Raw genomic sequence first — 13,954 nt, 5'->3', positions numbered from 1 at the left:
AATTCCAGTTCAGTTAAGTTTGATGGTCGCCGAGCATGGACAGCCCGCTTCATATCATCCCACAGATGTTCAATGATATTCAGGTCTGGGGACTGGGATGGCCATTCCAGAACATTGTAATTGTTCCTCTGCATGAATGCCTGAGTAGATTTGGAGCGGTGTTTTGGATCATTGTCTTACTGAAATATCCATCCCTTGCGTAACTTCAACTTCGTCACTGATTCTTGCACATTATTGTCAAGAATCTGCTGATACTGAGTTGAATCTATGCGACTCTCAACTTTAACAAGATTCCCGGTGCCGGCATTGGCCACACAGCCCCAAAGCATGATGGAACCTCCACCAAATTTTACTGTGGGTAACAAGTGTTTTTCTTGGAATGCTGTGATTTTTAGCCTCCATGCATAACGCCTTTTTGTATGACCAAACAACTCAATCTTTGTTTCATCAGTCCACAGGACCTTCTTCCAAAATGTAACTGGCTTGTCCAAATGTGCTTTTGCATTCCTCAGGCGACTCTGTTTGTGGCGTGCTTGCAGAAACGGCTTCTTTCGCATCACTCTCCCATACAGCTTCTCCTTGTGCAAAGTGCGCTGTATTGTTGACCGATGCACAGTGACACCATCTGCAGCAAGATGATGCTGCCGGTCTTTGGAGGTGGTCTGTGGATTGTCCTTGACTGTTCTCACCATTCTTCTTCTCTGCCTTTCTGATATTTTTCTTGGCCTGCCACTTCTGGGCTTAACAAGAACTGTACCTGTGTTCTTCCATTTCCTTACTATGTTCCTCACAGTGGAAACTGACAGGTTAAATCTCTGAGACAACTTTTTGTATCCTTCCCCTGAAAAGCTATGTTGAATAATCTTTGTTTTCAGATCATTTGAGAGTTGTTTTGAGGAGCCCATGATGCCACTCTTCATAGGAGAATCAAATAGGAGAACTACTTGCAAGTGGCCACCTTAAATACCTTTTCTCATGATTTGATACACCTGGCTATGAAGTTCAAAGCTCAATGAGGTTATAAAACCAATTTAGTGCTTCAGGAAGTCAGTAAAAAGTAGTCAGGAGTGTTCAAATCAAGAAAATAATAAGGGTGCCTATACTTTTGCACCGGTCAAATTTTGTTAAAATGCAGATTGCACATTTTCTGTTAGTACAATAAACCTCATTTGAATCCAGAAATATAACTGAGTCCATCAGTTATTAGATATATGAAACTGAAATAGCTGTTGCAAAAACCAACATTGTTATACAGAAAAAGGTTAACATTAATAGGGGTGCCCAAACTAACATATGACTATCTATGCCCCGCGGCATTCCCCCAAAGTACAGCCGCCTGTGGTATGACATCCCCAAGATCATTTTCCTCCACCATACCAGAAAGTCCATGTCCCGTCTCACTACAGTAAAAAAAAAAAATGTTCATGGGGCTGACGAAGATAGCAAAACTTTATACTTGGCCATTTCTGTGAGTCCCAAAGACTTGGGCATGGTTGACCAATGCTTAGTTCAAGCTGGGGATACAGGACCCCAGTTTTTGTGATCAGTGGGGGCTCCCAGCTCTCCGACACGAATCATCTGTCCTGTGATTAACATAATTTTGAAATTTGATTTATGCAGTTTACAAAAATATCTGTTCTCAAAGAGGGGCTTTACAACATATACTGACCCCACAATGTAATATTCCGAGAAATATATATTTTTTTTTTTACCTGTTATAAATCCCGCTGTTCTCCTGAATCCGGAGTTGTTTTTCTTCTGTTTCTGTACCTCTCCATTCCTGAGATAAGGCCTCTCTTCCATGTATGTAAATCTAGTACTTTTAGCCAAATGGGTGTGGTTCTCAACTCTTATTCATGGGTGTTTTCTTGATGACCACTCCCCGTTGGCTAAGAAAACCAGATTTATATACAGGAAAAAAAGGGTCATATCTCAGGAATGGAGAGGAGCGAGAACAAAAGAAAAACAACTTCAGATTCAGGAGAAGAGCGGCATTTACACCAGGTAAGAAATATTTATAGAAAGTGACAGGTCCTCTTTAAATAGACGTTGATTTGCCCTATTAGGGCACATGGATAGGGATGAGCTAATGAGAATCCCTTTACCGTCATCCATCATTATACGGCACTAATTGCTGAATATCTGAGGAACATGAGGGCACAGGGGGAGTCTTCGGGTAACACGTCCCCCAAAGTTACCTCTTGGCTCATTACGGCGACACATGAGACGCTCAGCTCTTACCTGTACAAGTTCTCCTTCACCAAGGTTTCACTTAGTATAATTAATTTGTCATCGAGATATTTCATTAGGGGAGACACAGCCTGGAACAGAGCACACGCCATATGCCGGTGATTAAAATGACAGATAAATTACCAATGTTCCAATGGATGAGCTGTAAAGTCTAAATTAATTCTGATGATTGCGGTAATTATTCCCATATTTGTGGAGATTTCCATAAACATGATGGTGATATCACTGACAGGTGCTAAAAATACAGCACAATGCTGCCAATGCTGTCATATCAGAAGACGACTCAATCACTTGCAACGTGTCCACGTTCCCATGGCGCACTCAGATCTTTGGTCTGACGGTAAACAGTTGGCGTGTTGTCCATCTCTTATATATATAAAACCGAGCGTATATGTGAGTATCGACGATGATGTCATTAATGGTTTCCATGGCGACGATGTCATAATAGGTTGCCATGGTGACGGTGGTGACTATGATGTCATATAGCTTGCCATGGCGACAATGACGTCATAATAGGTTGCCATGACAATGATGATTTCATAATAGGTTGCCATGGCGACGATGATGTCAGAATGGTTGCAACCTACTATGACTGTCACCATGGCAACCATTATGACATCATCGTTGAGACACACACTCTTTTTGTCTTCCTTTCTTCCTATGCAGCTGTCAGTCAATAGACTCCTCTACATTGATACCCACCTCATCATTCTGGATAGAGTCCGGTGACAGGCTTATGTGCTGTATGTATTTCTTTATATCTCCGATCATCTGCAGACACAGGAGAAATGTTATTTCACATTATACAGTATATAAAGCCATTTCTGCAGACAAAACATGGACTAAGACCCCATAAAGTGCTGATATTTATGCAAATCACCCCAAAGTTGCCATTCCCAAGCAGATCAGGGGTAAGGCCTAATATCTCTCACCAATAAGGTTTCAAATGTTGAGGCTCACACTGATATGATCCACCGTCATGTCTGATTCAGGTTTTGTTTGTTTTTTTAGATATCCCTTTTAATAATAAGGTTATGCGTCTTTTACATATATGGTACTGTATAATGTAGAGTGTGATAAGTACTGTTAGTATACTATACATAATGTGCAACAAAAATCCATAGTGTAAGAAAAGTAATGTATAAGCAATGTGTAGTAATGTCTAAGTGTACAGTGTAGGATTAGTAATGCATGGGGTTATCAGATAGTTTACTATAAGATAGTGTGTAGGAAACTTCTGCCCAGCAACAGACAGCAAGGTAAGTGAGAGTTAAGAATTGGGACTAGCCCACATTGGCAAAGGTTAGTGCCAGGGAAAGCAGACTACTTCTTGATAGTCAGATAGGAGTTAGAGTTTGGACAAGTGTGCAGTGTTGCCAAGGGGTGATCCACAGCATAAAGAGACATGCGGACAGGGATAGTGAGAGCCTGAAGATAATTACTGACGAGGCGTTATCTGACAACACGCCGAGTCACAAGAAATCTGAGAGCTTGCTAGCGCCGAATATAATGGACCTAAACAGGACTGAGAGGGTGGGACTAGTCGGGGTCCTGAGCAGTAGATCCAGGGAGTCCATAGTGATAGGACGTGGAGCCGCTGAGCGAGTGGAGAGACTCGCTGATCAGGACATAGAAGCTGGGTTGTGGCGACGTAGGACGAAACAGATAAGCTGCAGGGCCCTGGAGTAACCTACAGAGGAAGGATACAGTAGGAAACGATGTGTGTGAAAAGGCTTCTTACGGTGAAGGGAACGTGCTTAAGGCTGGGGTCACACTTGCGAGTACTATATGAGAAACTCGCGCATCAATACCCGACACAGCCGCCGGCACTCGGGAGTGTGTGACTGCATGTATTTCTATGCAGCCGCACAATCCGGTCCCGAGTGCCGGGTATTGCGGATTCTTATCGCTGGGTCATATATTTTTTGTCTGGATTTCGTTGCTGCGGCTGACGAACCTCGACCCTGGCTGATTGACAGATCCCTGGAGTGAGGCGAGGATTGTGAGCTGACTAAATATTTAATTTTTCTTGTTCAAAGCTAGTGACAGGTTTTCCTTAAGGCTAAGTTCACACGAGCGTATAAAAAAAAATCATCCAGTTTTTCAGCACGGAAAAACATCTGATTTTTCATCCGTATTGCGTCCATTTTTATCCATCAGCAGGTATTAAAATTTACAAAACCAATTACAGTTTCCTATGATAAACTCTTGCAATGTATCCAATGCTATTCGGTTGATCCGTATGAGATCCAGTTTTTTGGAGCACAAAATATGGAAAAGACTAGTGCATGCTGCAATTTTTTTCATGATGACATTCAGTCTGTGTGAAAAAAATGGTCATCTGAACAGTCCTATTGATTAACATGGGTCCGTGTGCTGTTCGGTTTTTTAGGGACAATCCTCGGACCAAAAATACAGTTGTGTGAAAGTAGCAAAAGTTAGTCGTTTATTTCCTTGCAGTACCAGACCATTATGTTTGGTCATTCTGGCACAATCACAAGCCATAGCTGTTGCTGTGTAAGGAGATGAATAAATAAGAGATTTCCACAGTTTTAGAGAGTGTTGGCAAGTAGGTGCCGCCACGTACTAGTCAAATGTTGTAGGACTAGAGAAAGTAGAAAGGACTGCATCAGCGGGAACTGAAGGACGAAGTACATGATTCCTGAGGAGAAGGGATTGGAGGAGACACCAGGTCAGGTGACAGCTGTGGCGCAGTTATTAACTATAAAAGGCCCGAAGAGCAGAGAAGGGAGGAGTTGGTGCCTGGACCTGTAGCAGGATGGATGTTCGGTGTAGTGGAGTTGGATTATAGCCACCATTATGAGTGAAGAACCCAAGTAATCAGATCCGAATGAAGAACCAAGTAACCAGTTCAGAGCGAAGAACAGAGCAACCAGATCAGAGCGAAGAACAGAGCAAGCAGATCAGAGCGGAGAACAGGGCAACCGGATCAGAGCGGAGAACAGAGCAACCGGATCAGAGCGGAGAACAGAGCAACCGGATCAGAGCGGAGAACAGAGCAACCGGATCAGAGCGGAGAACAGAGCAACCGGATCAGAGCGGAGAACAGAGCAACCGGATCAGAGCGGAGAACAGAGCAACCGGATCAGAGCGGAGAACAGAGCAACCGGATCAGAGCGGAGGACAGAGCAACCGGATCAGAGCGGAGGACAGAGCAACCGGATCAGAGTGAAGAACAGAGCAACCGGATCAGAGCGGAGAACAGAGCAACCGGATCAGAGCGAAGAACAGAGCAACCAGAGCAGAGCGAAGAACAGAGCAACCGGATCAGAGCGGAGAACAGAGCAACCGGATCAGAGCGAAGAACAGAGCAACCGGAGCAGAGCGAAGAACAGAGCAACCGGATCAGAGCGGAGAACAGAGCAACCGGATCAGAGCGGAGAACAGAGCAACCGGATCAGAGCGGAGAACAGAGCAACCGGATCAGAGCGGAGGACAGAGCAACCGGATCAGAGCGAAGAACAGAGCAACCGGATCAGAGCGGAGAACAGAGCAACCGGATCAGAGCGAAGAACAGAGCAACCGGATCAGAGCGAAGAACAGAGCAACCGGATCAGAGCGAAGAACAGAGCAACCGGATCAGAGCGAAGAACAGAGCAACCGGATCAGAGCGGAGAACAGAGCAACCGGATCAGAGCGGAGAACAGAGCAACCGGATCAGAGCGGAGAACAGAGCAACCGGATCAGAGCGGAGAACAGAGCAACCGGATCAGAGCGGAGAACAGAGCAACCGGATCAGAGCGGAGAACAGAGCAACCGGGTCAGAGTGAAGAACAGAGCAACCGGATCAGAGCGAAGAACAGAGCAACCGGATCAGAGCGAAGAACAGAGCAACCGGATCAGAGCGGAGAACAGAGCAACCGGATCAGAGCGGAGAACAGAGCAACCGGATCAGAGCGGAGAACAGAGCAACCGGATCAGAGCGAAGAACAGAGCAACCGGATCAGAGCGAAGAACAGAGCAACCGGATCAGAGCGAAGAACAGAGCAACCGGATCAGAGCGAAGAACAGAGCAACCGGATCAGAGCGAAGAACAGAGCAACCGGATCAGAGCGGAGAACAGAGCAACCGGATCAGAGCGGAGAACAGAGCAACCGGATCAGAGCGGAGAACAGAGCAACCGGATCAGAGCGAAGAACAGAGCAACCGGATCAGAGCGAAGAACAGAGCAACCGGATCAGAGCGAAGGACAGAGCAACCGGATCAGAGCGGAGAACAGAGCAACCGGATCAGAGCGGAGAACAGAGCAACCGGATCAGAGCGGAGAACAGAGCAACCGGATCAGAGCGGAGAACAGAGCAACCGGATCAGAGCGGAGAACAGAGCAACCGGATCAGAGCGGAGAACAGAGCAACCGGATCAGAGCGGAGAACAGAGCAACCGGATCAGAGCGGAGAACAGAGCAACCAGACAAGCCAAGTGCACAGAAACAGGGCAGAGGCAGGCGACTAGGCCACAGGAGAGGGATGTCAGTGTGAGCTATAATTTCTGTTGTGGACTTACAATGCAAAGAGGACTAGGGCCGTGCTTCAGGGGACTATGGCAGGAAGCGCAGCGGGTGTGCAAAGTGACTGATTGATAAAGGACTTGCAGCCTAACCGTGACATATTGTAAACTCCCATTAGGGCCAGTACAACGGATTCGTATTGCCTTAGAGAAAGAGAGTGACGACGGTGACCGGCCCAGTAGTACTGTGATGCACTTCAGGTCGAAGTATAAGGTCCAAGACACCCCTGACGATAATAGTCGTTCACTTGTAACGATAGAACCATAGCATGTGAAGACAATTGTGTTAATATAATCAGTGTAGACAAATTCCTGTATTCTCATTGTATAATAATTCCATTGTTGGCTCTACCCTTTGCTACTGTCCGAGGGCCCCACATATATCCGTGTTAATCAAATAATATGATGGTTAAGTTATTACGGAGTCCTCCTTCTCTGCGCTGTTGCGTCCCAAGCACCTGTTTATACAGTTACTGCTCCTGGGTTCATCATTTTTGGCAGCCCCAGGCTTGTAGAAAACCCCATTGTAGGAGGGAGTCCTCCTCTGGATCTCGCCAGCTATTAGAGGGCGCGATTTCCCTACAGTAGCGACGTTACCTTTTCTGTTAGATGTGAGATCATGTTCTTGGCCTCTCTCTGCATGTCTATATCGATGTTCTGGAGCTGGGTGCTCAGGGCTTTCTGCACCTGCTGCTTCCCATCACTCCCACTTGTTTGCTCCACTGCTGTCTCCACAGACTTCCAATCTAGATCTTTCAGGACGTTGCCCATAAACTTACGCACGTGCTCGATGTTATTCAGGATGATGCAAAGCTGGAGAAGAAAATCAGTAGTCAGACTTTGCTTAAAATTTCCTCTACGTAGTGATCTTATGGATGAAAGTTGGGGTGCTCTGCTCAGAATTATCCCTGATTAGCTAAGGGATCAAGCACATGTCCTGATGAGCTCCGTGTGTCGCCATATGGGGCCTCCTTGATGTGGCAAGGCTGGAGTATCTCCTACAGGTGCCATATTTGGGATCCCCTTTTACCCCTCTGACATTCTCATACTTGTTTGGTCTATTTTTCTTTTAGGGTTTGTGCACATGTTGTGGATTTGGTCCTGCGGATCTGCAGAAGTTTTCCATGCGGTGTACAGTACCATGTAAACCTATGGAAAACCAAATCCGCTGTGCACATGCTGCGGAAAATTCCGCGCAGACTTGCTGCGGTTTATTTTCCGCAGCATGTCAATTCTTTGTGCGGATTCCGCAGCGTTTTAACACCTCTTACATTATGGGAATCCGCAGGTGTAAAAACGCAGGCAAAATCCGCACAGTATCTGCAGAAAATCCGCAGGTAAAACGCAGGTCATTTTACCTGCCGATTCAGCAAAATCCGCACGGATTCAGCAAAATCCGCACGGAAAAATCTGCAGCCAAATCCACAATGTGTGCATATACCCTTAACGGATAGAACATTTTGCACTAAAGGCATGTTCACATAGTCATTGTTTTTGCAAATAAATACAGAGATGTTGGGTTTTCATCTGATTTGTGGATGGCTCTTAAAGGGTTATTCCCAAAAATACAAGTTATCCTCTATCCATGTAATTGGGGTTAAAGGGAACCTGTCACCCGCCAGGGTGTTTTTCAGTTAAAGCGCCACCTTCAGCAGCACTAAGGCTGCACTCTGTGAAGGTGGCTCTTCTCTTTCTGACCCCTAGTAACTCTGAAATATCGACTTTTTTAAATAGCTCCTCATACCTGTTATGGTATGGTGTGTCCCCCTGTATCAGCCGCATACCATGCCTGTCCGGTGTCTCGGCGCCGCCCACGATCTGTCCATCATGATGCCGCTGTGCGTCGCTGCCTCCTCTTGATTTGAATGCCGGCGCCTGCGCTGTGACAAGAGTTCTCGGGCATGGGCAGTGCGCGCTGCCCGAGAACCGACATCAGGCTATTGCGCCTGCGTGTTGTGGAGGCCCCAGCCCCGTAGTGTGAATACATCATAACACTGCGGGGCGGGGTCTGGGGCCTCCACAACACGCAGGCGCATTAGCCTGATGTCGGTTCTCGGAGGCGCCGGCATTCAAAACAGGAGGATGCAGCGACGCACAGGGGCATCATGATGGACGGATGGTGGGCGGCGCCGAGACACCGGACAGGCATGATGGACGGATGGTGGGCGGCTGATATTGGGGGACACACCTTACCTATGGGCCACATTACAGGTATGAGGAGCTATTTATAAAAGTCGATATTTCAGCGTTACTGGGGGTCAGAAAAAGAAGAGCCACCTTCACAGAATGCAGCCTTAGTGCTGCTGTAGGCGGCTCTTTAACTGAAAAACGCCCTGGGGGGTGACAGGTTCCCTTTAAGTTGCTGATGACTGGAGGTCCGTTGTCTACTGGGACCCCCACCAATAACAAGATAGGGGCTTTGAACCTTGAAAACAGCATCTCCATTTTGCAATGACTGCTCATGCTCAAACTCCGCTCTTAAACCCTGGTCTATGACGCTGCTGGAGAAAGCTAGGGCAGCGTGGTGGCTCAGCGTTCAGCACTGTATGGTGGCTCGGTGGTTAGCACTGTACCCTTGCAGCGCTGGGGGTCTTGAGTTCAAAGGACAATTTCTGCAAGGAGTTTGTATGTTCTCTCCGTGTTTTCGTGGGTTTCCTCCCACACTCTAAAGACATACTGATAGGGAATCTAGATTGTGAGCTCCAATGGGGACAGCGGTGATGAAGTCTGTGAAAACTAATACATGCAAGTAAAATAAATTCATCAGTCCATTGACAATGAATGGAGCATGTGCACCTCCACTTCATTTAGGACAGGGACCCAACGATCAGCTAGGTATTCCCTATCCCCATATAGATGAGGCCTCCAGCAATATCATCCCCTGTGATCAAAATGTCTTAAAGGGGAGCAGACCACCCTAAGAAGATTGTTTGACAATACTGGGGTCCGTGGATGATTGTTATAGGGCTTTTAAAAGAGGTCGTCCGAATTTCAAATACCAAACTAGGGGATAAAAGAAGTGTCTTTAGCGCTGGAGGACCTAGGTCCTATGCCATACAAGGACAGCAGAACAGAACTGTGCAGTCCCGTGTTTGCAGTAGTGCTGCTGGCAAGTTCGCCACATGGTACAAGTCCCCCTCACAGAAAATATTTGATTGCCATGGGTTCTAAGAGCAGAACAACCTGAGATCAGTTTTTCTTCATGTGACCCTGCCAAAAAAGGATAATTCAAAGCGGAAAACCCATTTAATACCTAAAGTGAAATGCTGCTTAAAGGGAATCTGTCACCAGGTTTATGCTACCCCACCTGAGAGCAGCATGATGCGGGGGCGGAGACCCTGATTCCAGCAATGCATCGCTTAAGGCCCTGTCACACATAGCGATCTCGCTGATGAGTGACATCACTGGAATCAGGGTCTCTGTTTCAACATTATACTGCTCTCAGATTAGGTGGCAAAAATCTGTTGACAGATACCCTTTAAATTAACCATTCACTTACCTGCTCTGTAACAATAGTCTGTCCTGCCGACTGGTGACTTTTATCAACTTTACGTTTAATTGCTTCTGAATAATAGATTGCTGCTTTGCACATATCCTAAAACATAAAAAACACAATTACATATGTATTATCAGTTGAATATAATTCTAGTAATAAACCTACTAAATCTATATGGTAAGTCCGCTCTCCATGAGGAATTGCTGGAGGTTACATTGGTATTTTTTACTTTTAGGTTTTGTAGGGAACTGAAATGCTGCAGAAAATTTTCATAGAAAATCTGGCAGAAACCACAAGGACACAAAGATTTCAGTGCAAATTTGTAGCCAAATCTGGTATAAATAGGATTGAAATCAATGTGTAATACGGTATTTAAAAAAAAAAAATCCAGAGCCGATCAGCAACTTAAAGGAAACCCGACACTTCCAAAATGACAATTCATCTGGAAATGTAACGGTAATCTGCAAGTAAATAACATTTATATTACGTACTGGAGCTACGGCTGCAGGGAGAAAATAAAGTTTTATTCTCCCTGCAGCCGCCATCTTTTAGTCATGGGGGTGGTGCAGGGAGGTGTTACGGTCACCGTTCACTTCCCACCACATTTTTTATAGGTGACAAATTCCTTTTAAATTGACTTGCAGTAAGAAAAATTAATGCATGTAATACTCTTATTTTGATATTTTTTTCTTTTTTTAGGATTAACTGTTTTTTTTACATTTTATGGGTACTAGTCGTTCTGTGACCAGTGACCACTATAATTAAATGATCAATTTCCAAACTTACATCGGAAAGCTGAGTTAAAAAGATGAAGGCCTCGGAGGAGTCCGGCCAGGCAAGCTGTGCCCAAAACTCTCTGATTTGTGAGAAGCACAAAGTGACGTCCACCGCGGAGCCGCTGTGCTTAGAAAGAGAGTCCACGTACTCGAGCTGTGCAAAGCAGAGAATATACAGAAAAGCTGAGAAATGACGAGTAAACTGCCACAAATAAATGATGTGTAGTAGCAAATAAGATCGTAGGAACAATATGAAACTGCAAATACACAGAATACAAACAAAAGTGGTCAAATGCAAACGCTACAAAATGACAGCGCCATCCACTGGCACCCAGGACTTCCCGCAGATCTAATGACGGCTGATCTAGGTAGCTGCGCCGCTTCTAGATTTCTGCTTTCAAAGTCCCCGAGCGCAGAGATCTGTCATCAAAAGATATTCTGCCGGGTTTCTGTTGGGTCTTCATTTGCTCAGTTTTCCTGTAGGCGTATTTTTAACTTTTATTTTTTTGCATACCAGGGAGCACAGAGATGATAAGGAATTTACTAATTCTTAGACTTCTAATCCTGTACACTTTCATGTATACTTTCTGAACCAAATTAGCGATGGTGTATTGAAAAATATTCATGCAGCTAAAAGCAAAATGTGGCGTATGCCCAAGGAACATGCAGTCGTGGCCAAAAATTTTGAGACTGAAATTTTGTTTTTCACAAAGTTTGATGCTTCTTTAAAAATTTTTTTAGTTGGATGTTTTTTTTGGTACTCAGGTACAATTAGAAACATATCAGAAATTTTTAAAAACACTTATTGACAAATACATCAAGTTTATATAAAGAATCAATATTTACAGCGTTGTCCCTTATTATACAAAATTTCAGCCCTTCTCCCCCTGGCAGCTGGAGATCAATTCTTGCCTAATCAGTGATTGGAGTTTAATCACAATTTCTGTGTTTTTGTTTGTCCTATCTCTTTTTGAGGATTGACCACAGGTTCTCAAGGGAATTTTTCCAGCCACGGGCCCAAAATTTCAATGTTTACGTTGTGATATGGTTTCCATCATGCTGGAATAAGCGTTGTGCATCACCAATCTGGTCCTGGATCATTGGGAGAAATTGCTCTTGGAGAATGATTAGATCCCATTCTTTATTCCTGAGGTACAAACTTGAAGATGAAAGTGGATGTGAACTCCAAAATAATGCATAATAATAGAATCATAGAATCGTAGAGTTGGAAGGGACCTCCTAGGCCATCTGGTCCAACCCCCTGCTCAAAGCAGGATTCGCTAAATCATCCCAGTCAGATGTCTGTCCAGCCTCTGTTTGAAGACTTCCATTGAAGGAGAACTCACCACTTCTCGTGGCAGCCTGTTCCACTCATTGATCACTCTAACTGTCAAAAAGTTTTTTCTAATATCTAATCTGTGTCTCCTCCCATTCAGTTTCATCCCATTGCTTCTAGTCTTTCCTTGTGCAAATGAGAATAAAGTTGATCCTTCTACAATGTGACAGCCCTTTAGATATTTGTAGACAGCAATTAAGTCTCCTCTCAGTCTTCTCTTTTGCAAACTAAACATTCCCAAATCCTGCAACCTTTCCTCATAAGACAGGGTTTGCAGACCGGTCACCATTCTGGTCGCTCTTTTCTGAACTTGCTCCAGTTTGTTGATGTCTTTTTTAAAATGTGGTGCCCAAAACTGGACACAATATTCCAGATGAGGTCTGACCAAAGAGGAGTAGAGGGAAATAATGACTTCACGTGATCTAGACTGTATGCTTCTGTTAATACATCCTAGAACTGCATTTGCCTTTTTTGCTGCTGCATCACACTGTTGACTCATATTCAGTCTGTGATCTATTAGTATACCCAAGTCTTTTTCACATGTGCTGTCACTTAGCCCTATTCCTCCCATTCTATATATGCTTTTTTCATTTTTATTGCCCAGATAAATACAATTATAAAAACTTGAAAAACAAACGTAAATACAAAAAAAAAATCTAAAATTGAAAAATATCTTTTTCCATCTTAATCTGCATAAGTCCTTATTGCTCTTGTCTTTCCAGTTTTTACTGTATAGATTCTTTACTCATGGCAGAGTTCTTAGGCAACATTTTTGTGAGCCCCCTCCATGGATAAAATTAATCCCTGTATATAAATAGTCTCAGGATTGTTTAATATTGGTATGACACAGGGTTCATGGTAGCTCTCACTGCCTCTTCTCCGGACAACCATTCTTCTAGATGTCCCAACCAGTCGAAAGGGGGCTTCATCAGAGAAAATAACTTTACCCCAGTCCTCTGCCGTCCGATCCCTGTACTTCCTGAAATATCAGTCTGTTCTTGATGTTTTTCTTGGAGAGGATTGGCTTTTTTGCTTCCCTTCTTGACACCAGGCAAGACTCCAAAAGCCTTTGCCTCTGGGCAGATGCACTGACACTTGCCTGCTGCCGTTCCGGATCAAGCTCTGCAGTGGTGTTGAATTGATCTCATAGGTAAATCCTCTTTAGGTGTCCGTCCTGGTACTTACTGAACTTTCTTGAGAACCCTGAGGTCTTCCGCACAGCAACTGAACCTCTCCTTGACGATTCGATAAATGGTTGATTTAGGGGCAATCTTACAAGCAGCAAAGTCCTTATCTGTAAAGTCCAATTAATGCAAAGCGATAATGACCGCGCATGTTTCCTTAGCGGTAACCATGAATTATTTCAAGCACCAGTTTGCTTTTAAAGCGATCAGTCAGCATCATGGAGAGAAATCAGCTACCTTGTCCTTGTTAATACTTTCTCCTGAGCTAAAGAGAAGATCACTGAAATTATGAAGGCAGGTAATTTTGTGTCAGTGCTGAAATTCAATGAAAATGTTTGTTTTTTTGTAACTGGGAATATTTTCTCGGCAAGGTATAATGCAAATT

General features: G+C 44.5%; 1 protein-coding gene across 1 annotated transcript in view; it reads right to left on the bottom strand.

The window, feature by feature from the left end:
• Positions 1-13,954, bottom strand: part of BAIAP3 (BAI1 associated protein 3) — a 277,420-nt gene that overhangs the window by 21,950 nt on the left and 241,516 nt on the right. The window contains exons 23-27 of the mRNA XM_073555195.1: positions 11,060-11,203; positions 10,277-10,372; positions 7,375-7,590; positions 2,953-3,021; positions 2,242-2,321 (exon numbers count right to left, since the gene is read on the bottom strand). Of these exons, the coding sequence (XP_073411296.1) occupies positions 2,242-2,321; positions 2,953-3,021; positions 7,375-7,590; positions 10,277-10,372; positions 11,060-11,203 (605 nt within the window). The remainder of the gene's footprint in view (positions 1-2,241; positions 2,322-2,952; positions 3,022-7,374; positions 7,591-10,276; positions 10,373-11,059; positions 11,204-13,954) is intronic.

The sequence above is a fragment of the Dendrobates tinctorius genome, unplaced genomic scaffold (assembly GCF_039654945.1).
Source record: "Dendrobates tinctorius isolate UK_male_01 unplaced genomic scaffold, ASM3965494v1 ptg000222l, whole genome shotgun sequence".
NCBI classification, from domain to species: Eukaryota; Metazoa; Chordata; class Amphibia; order Anura; family Dendrobatidae; genus Dendrobates; species Dendrobates tinctorius.
This window is presented reverse-complemented; position numbering and strand designations above follow the sequence as displayed.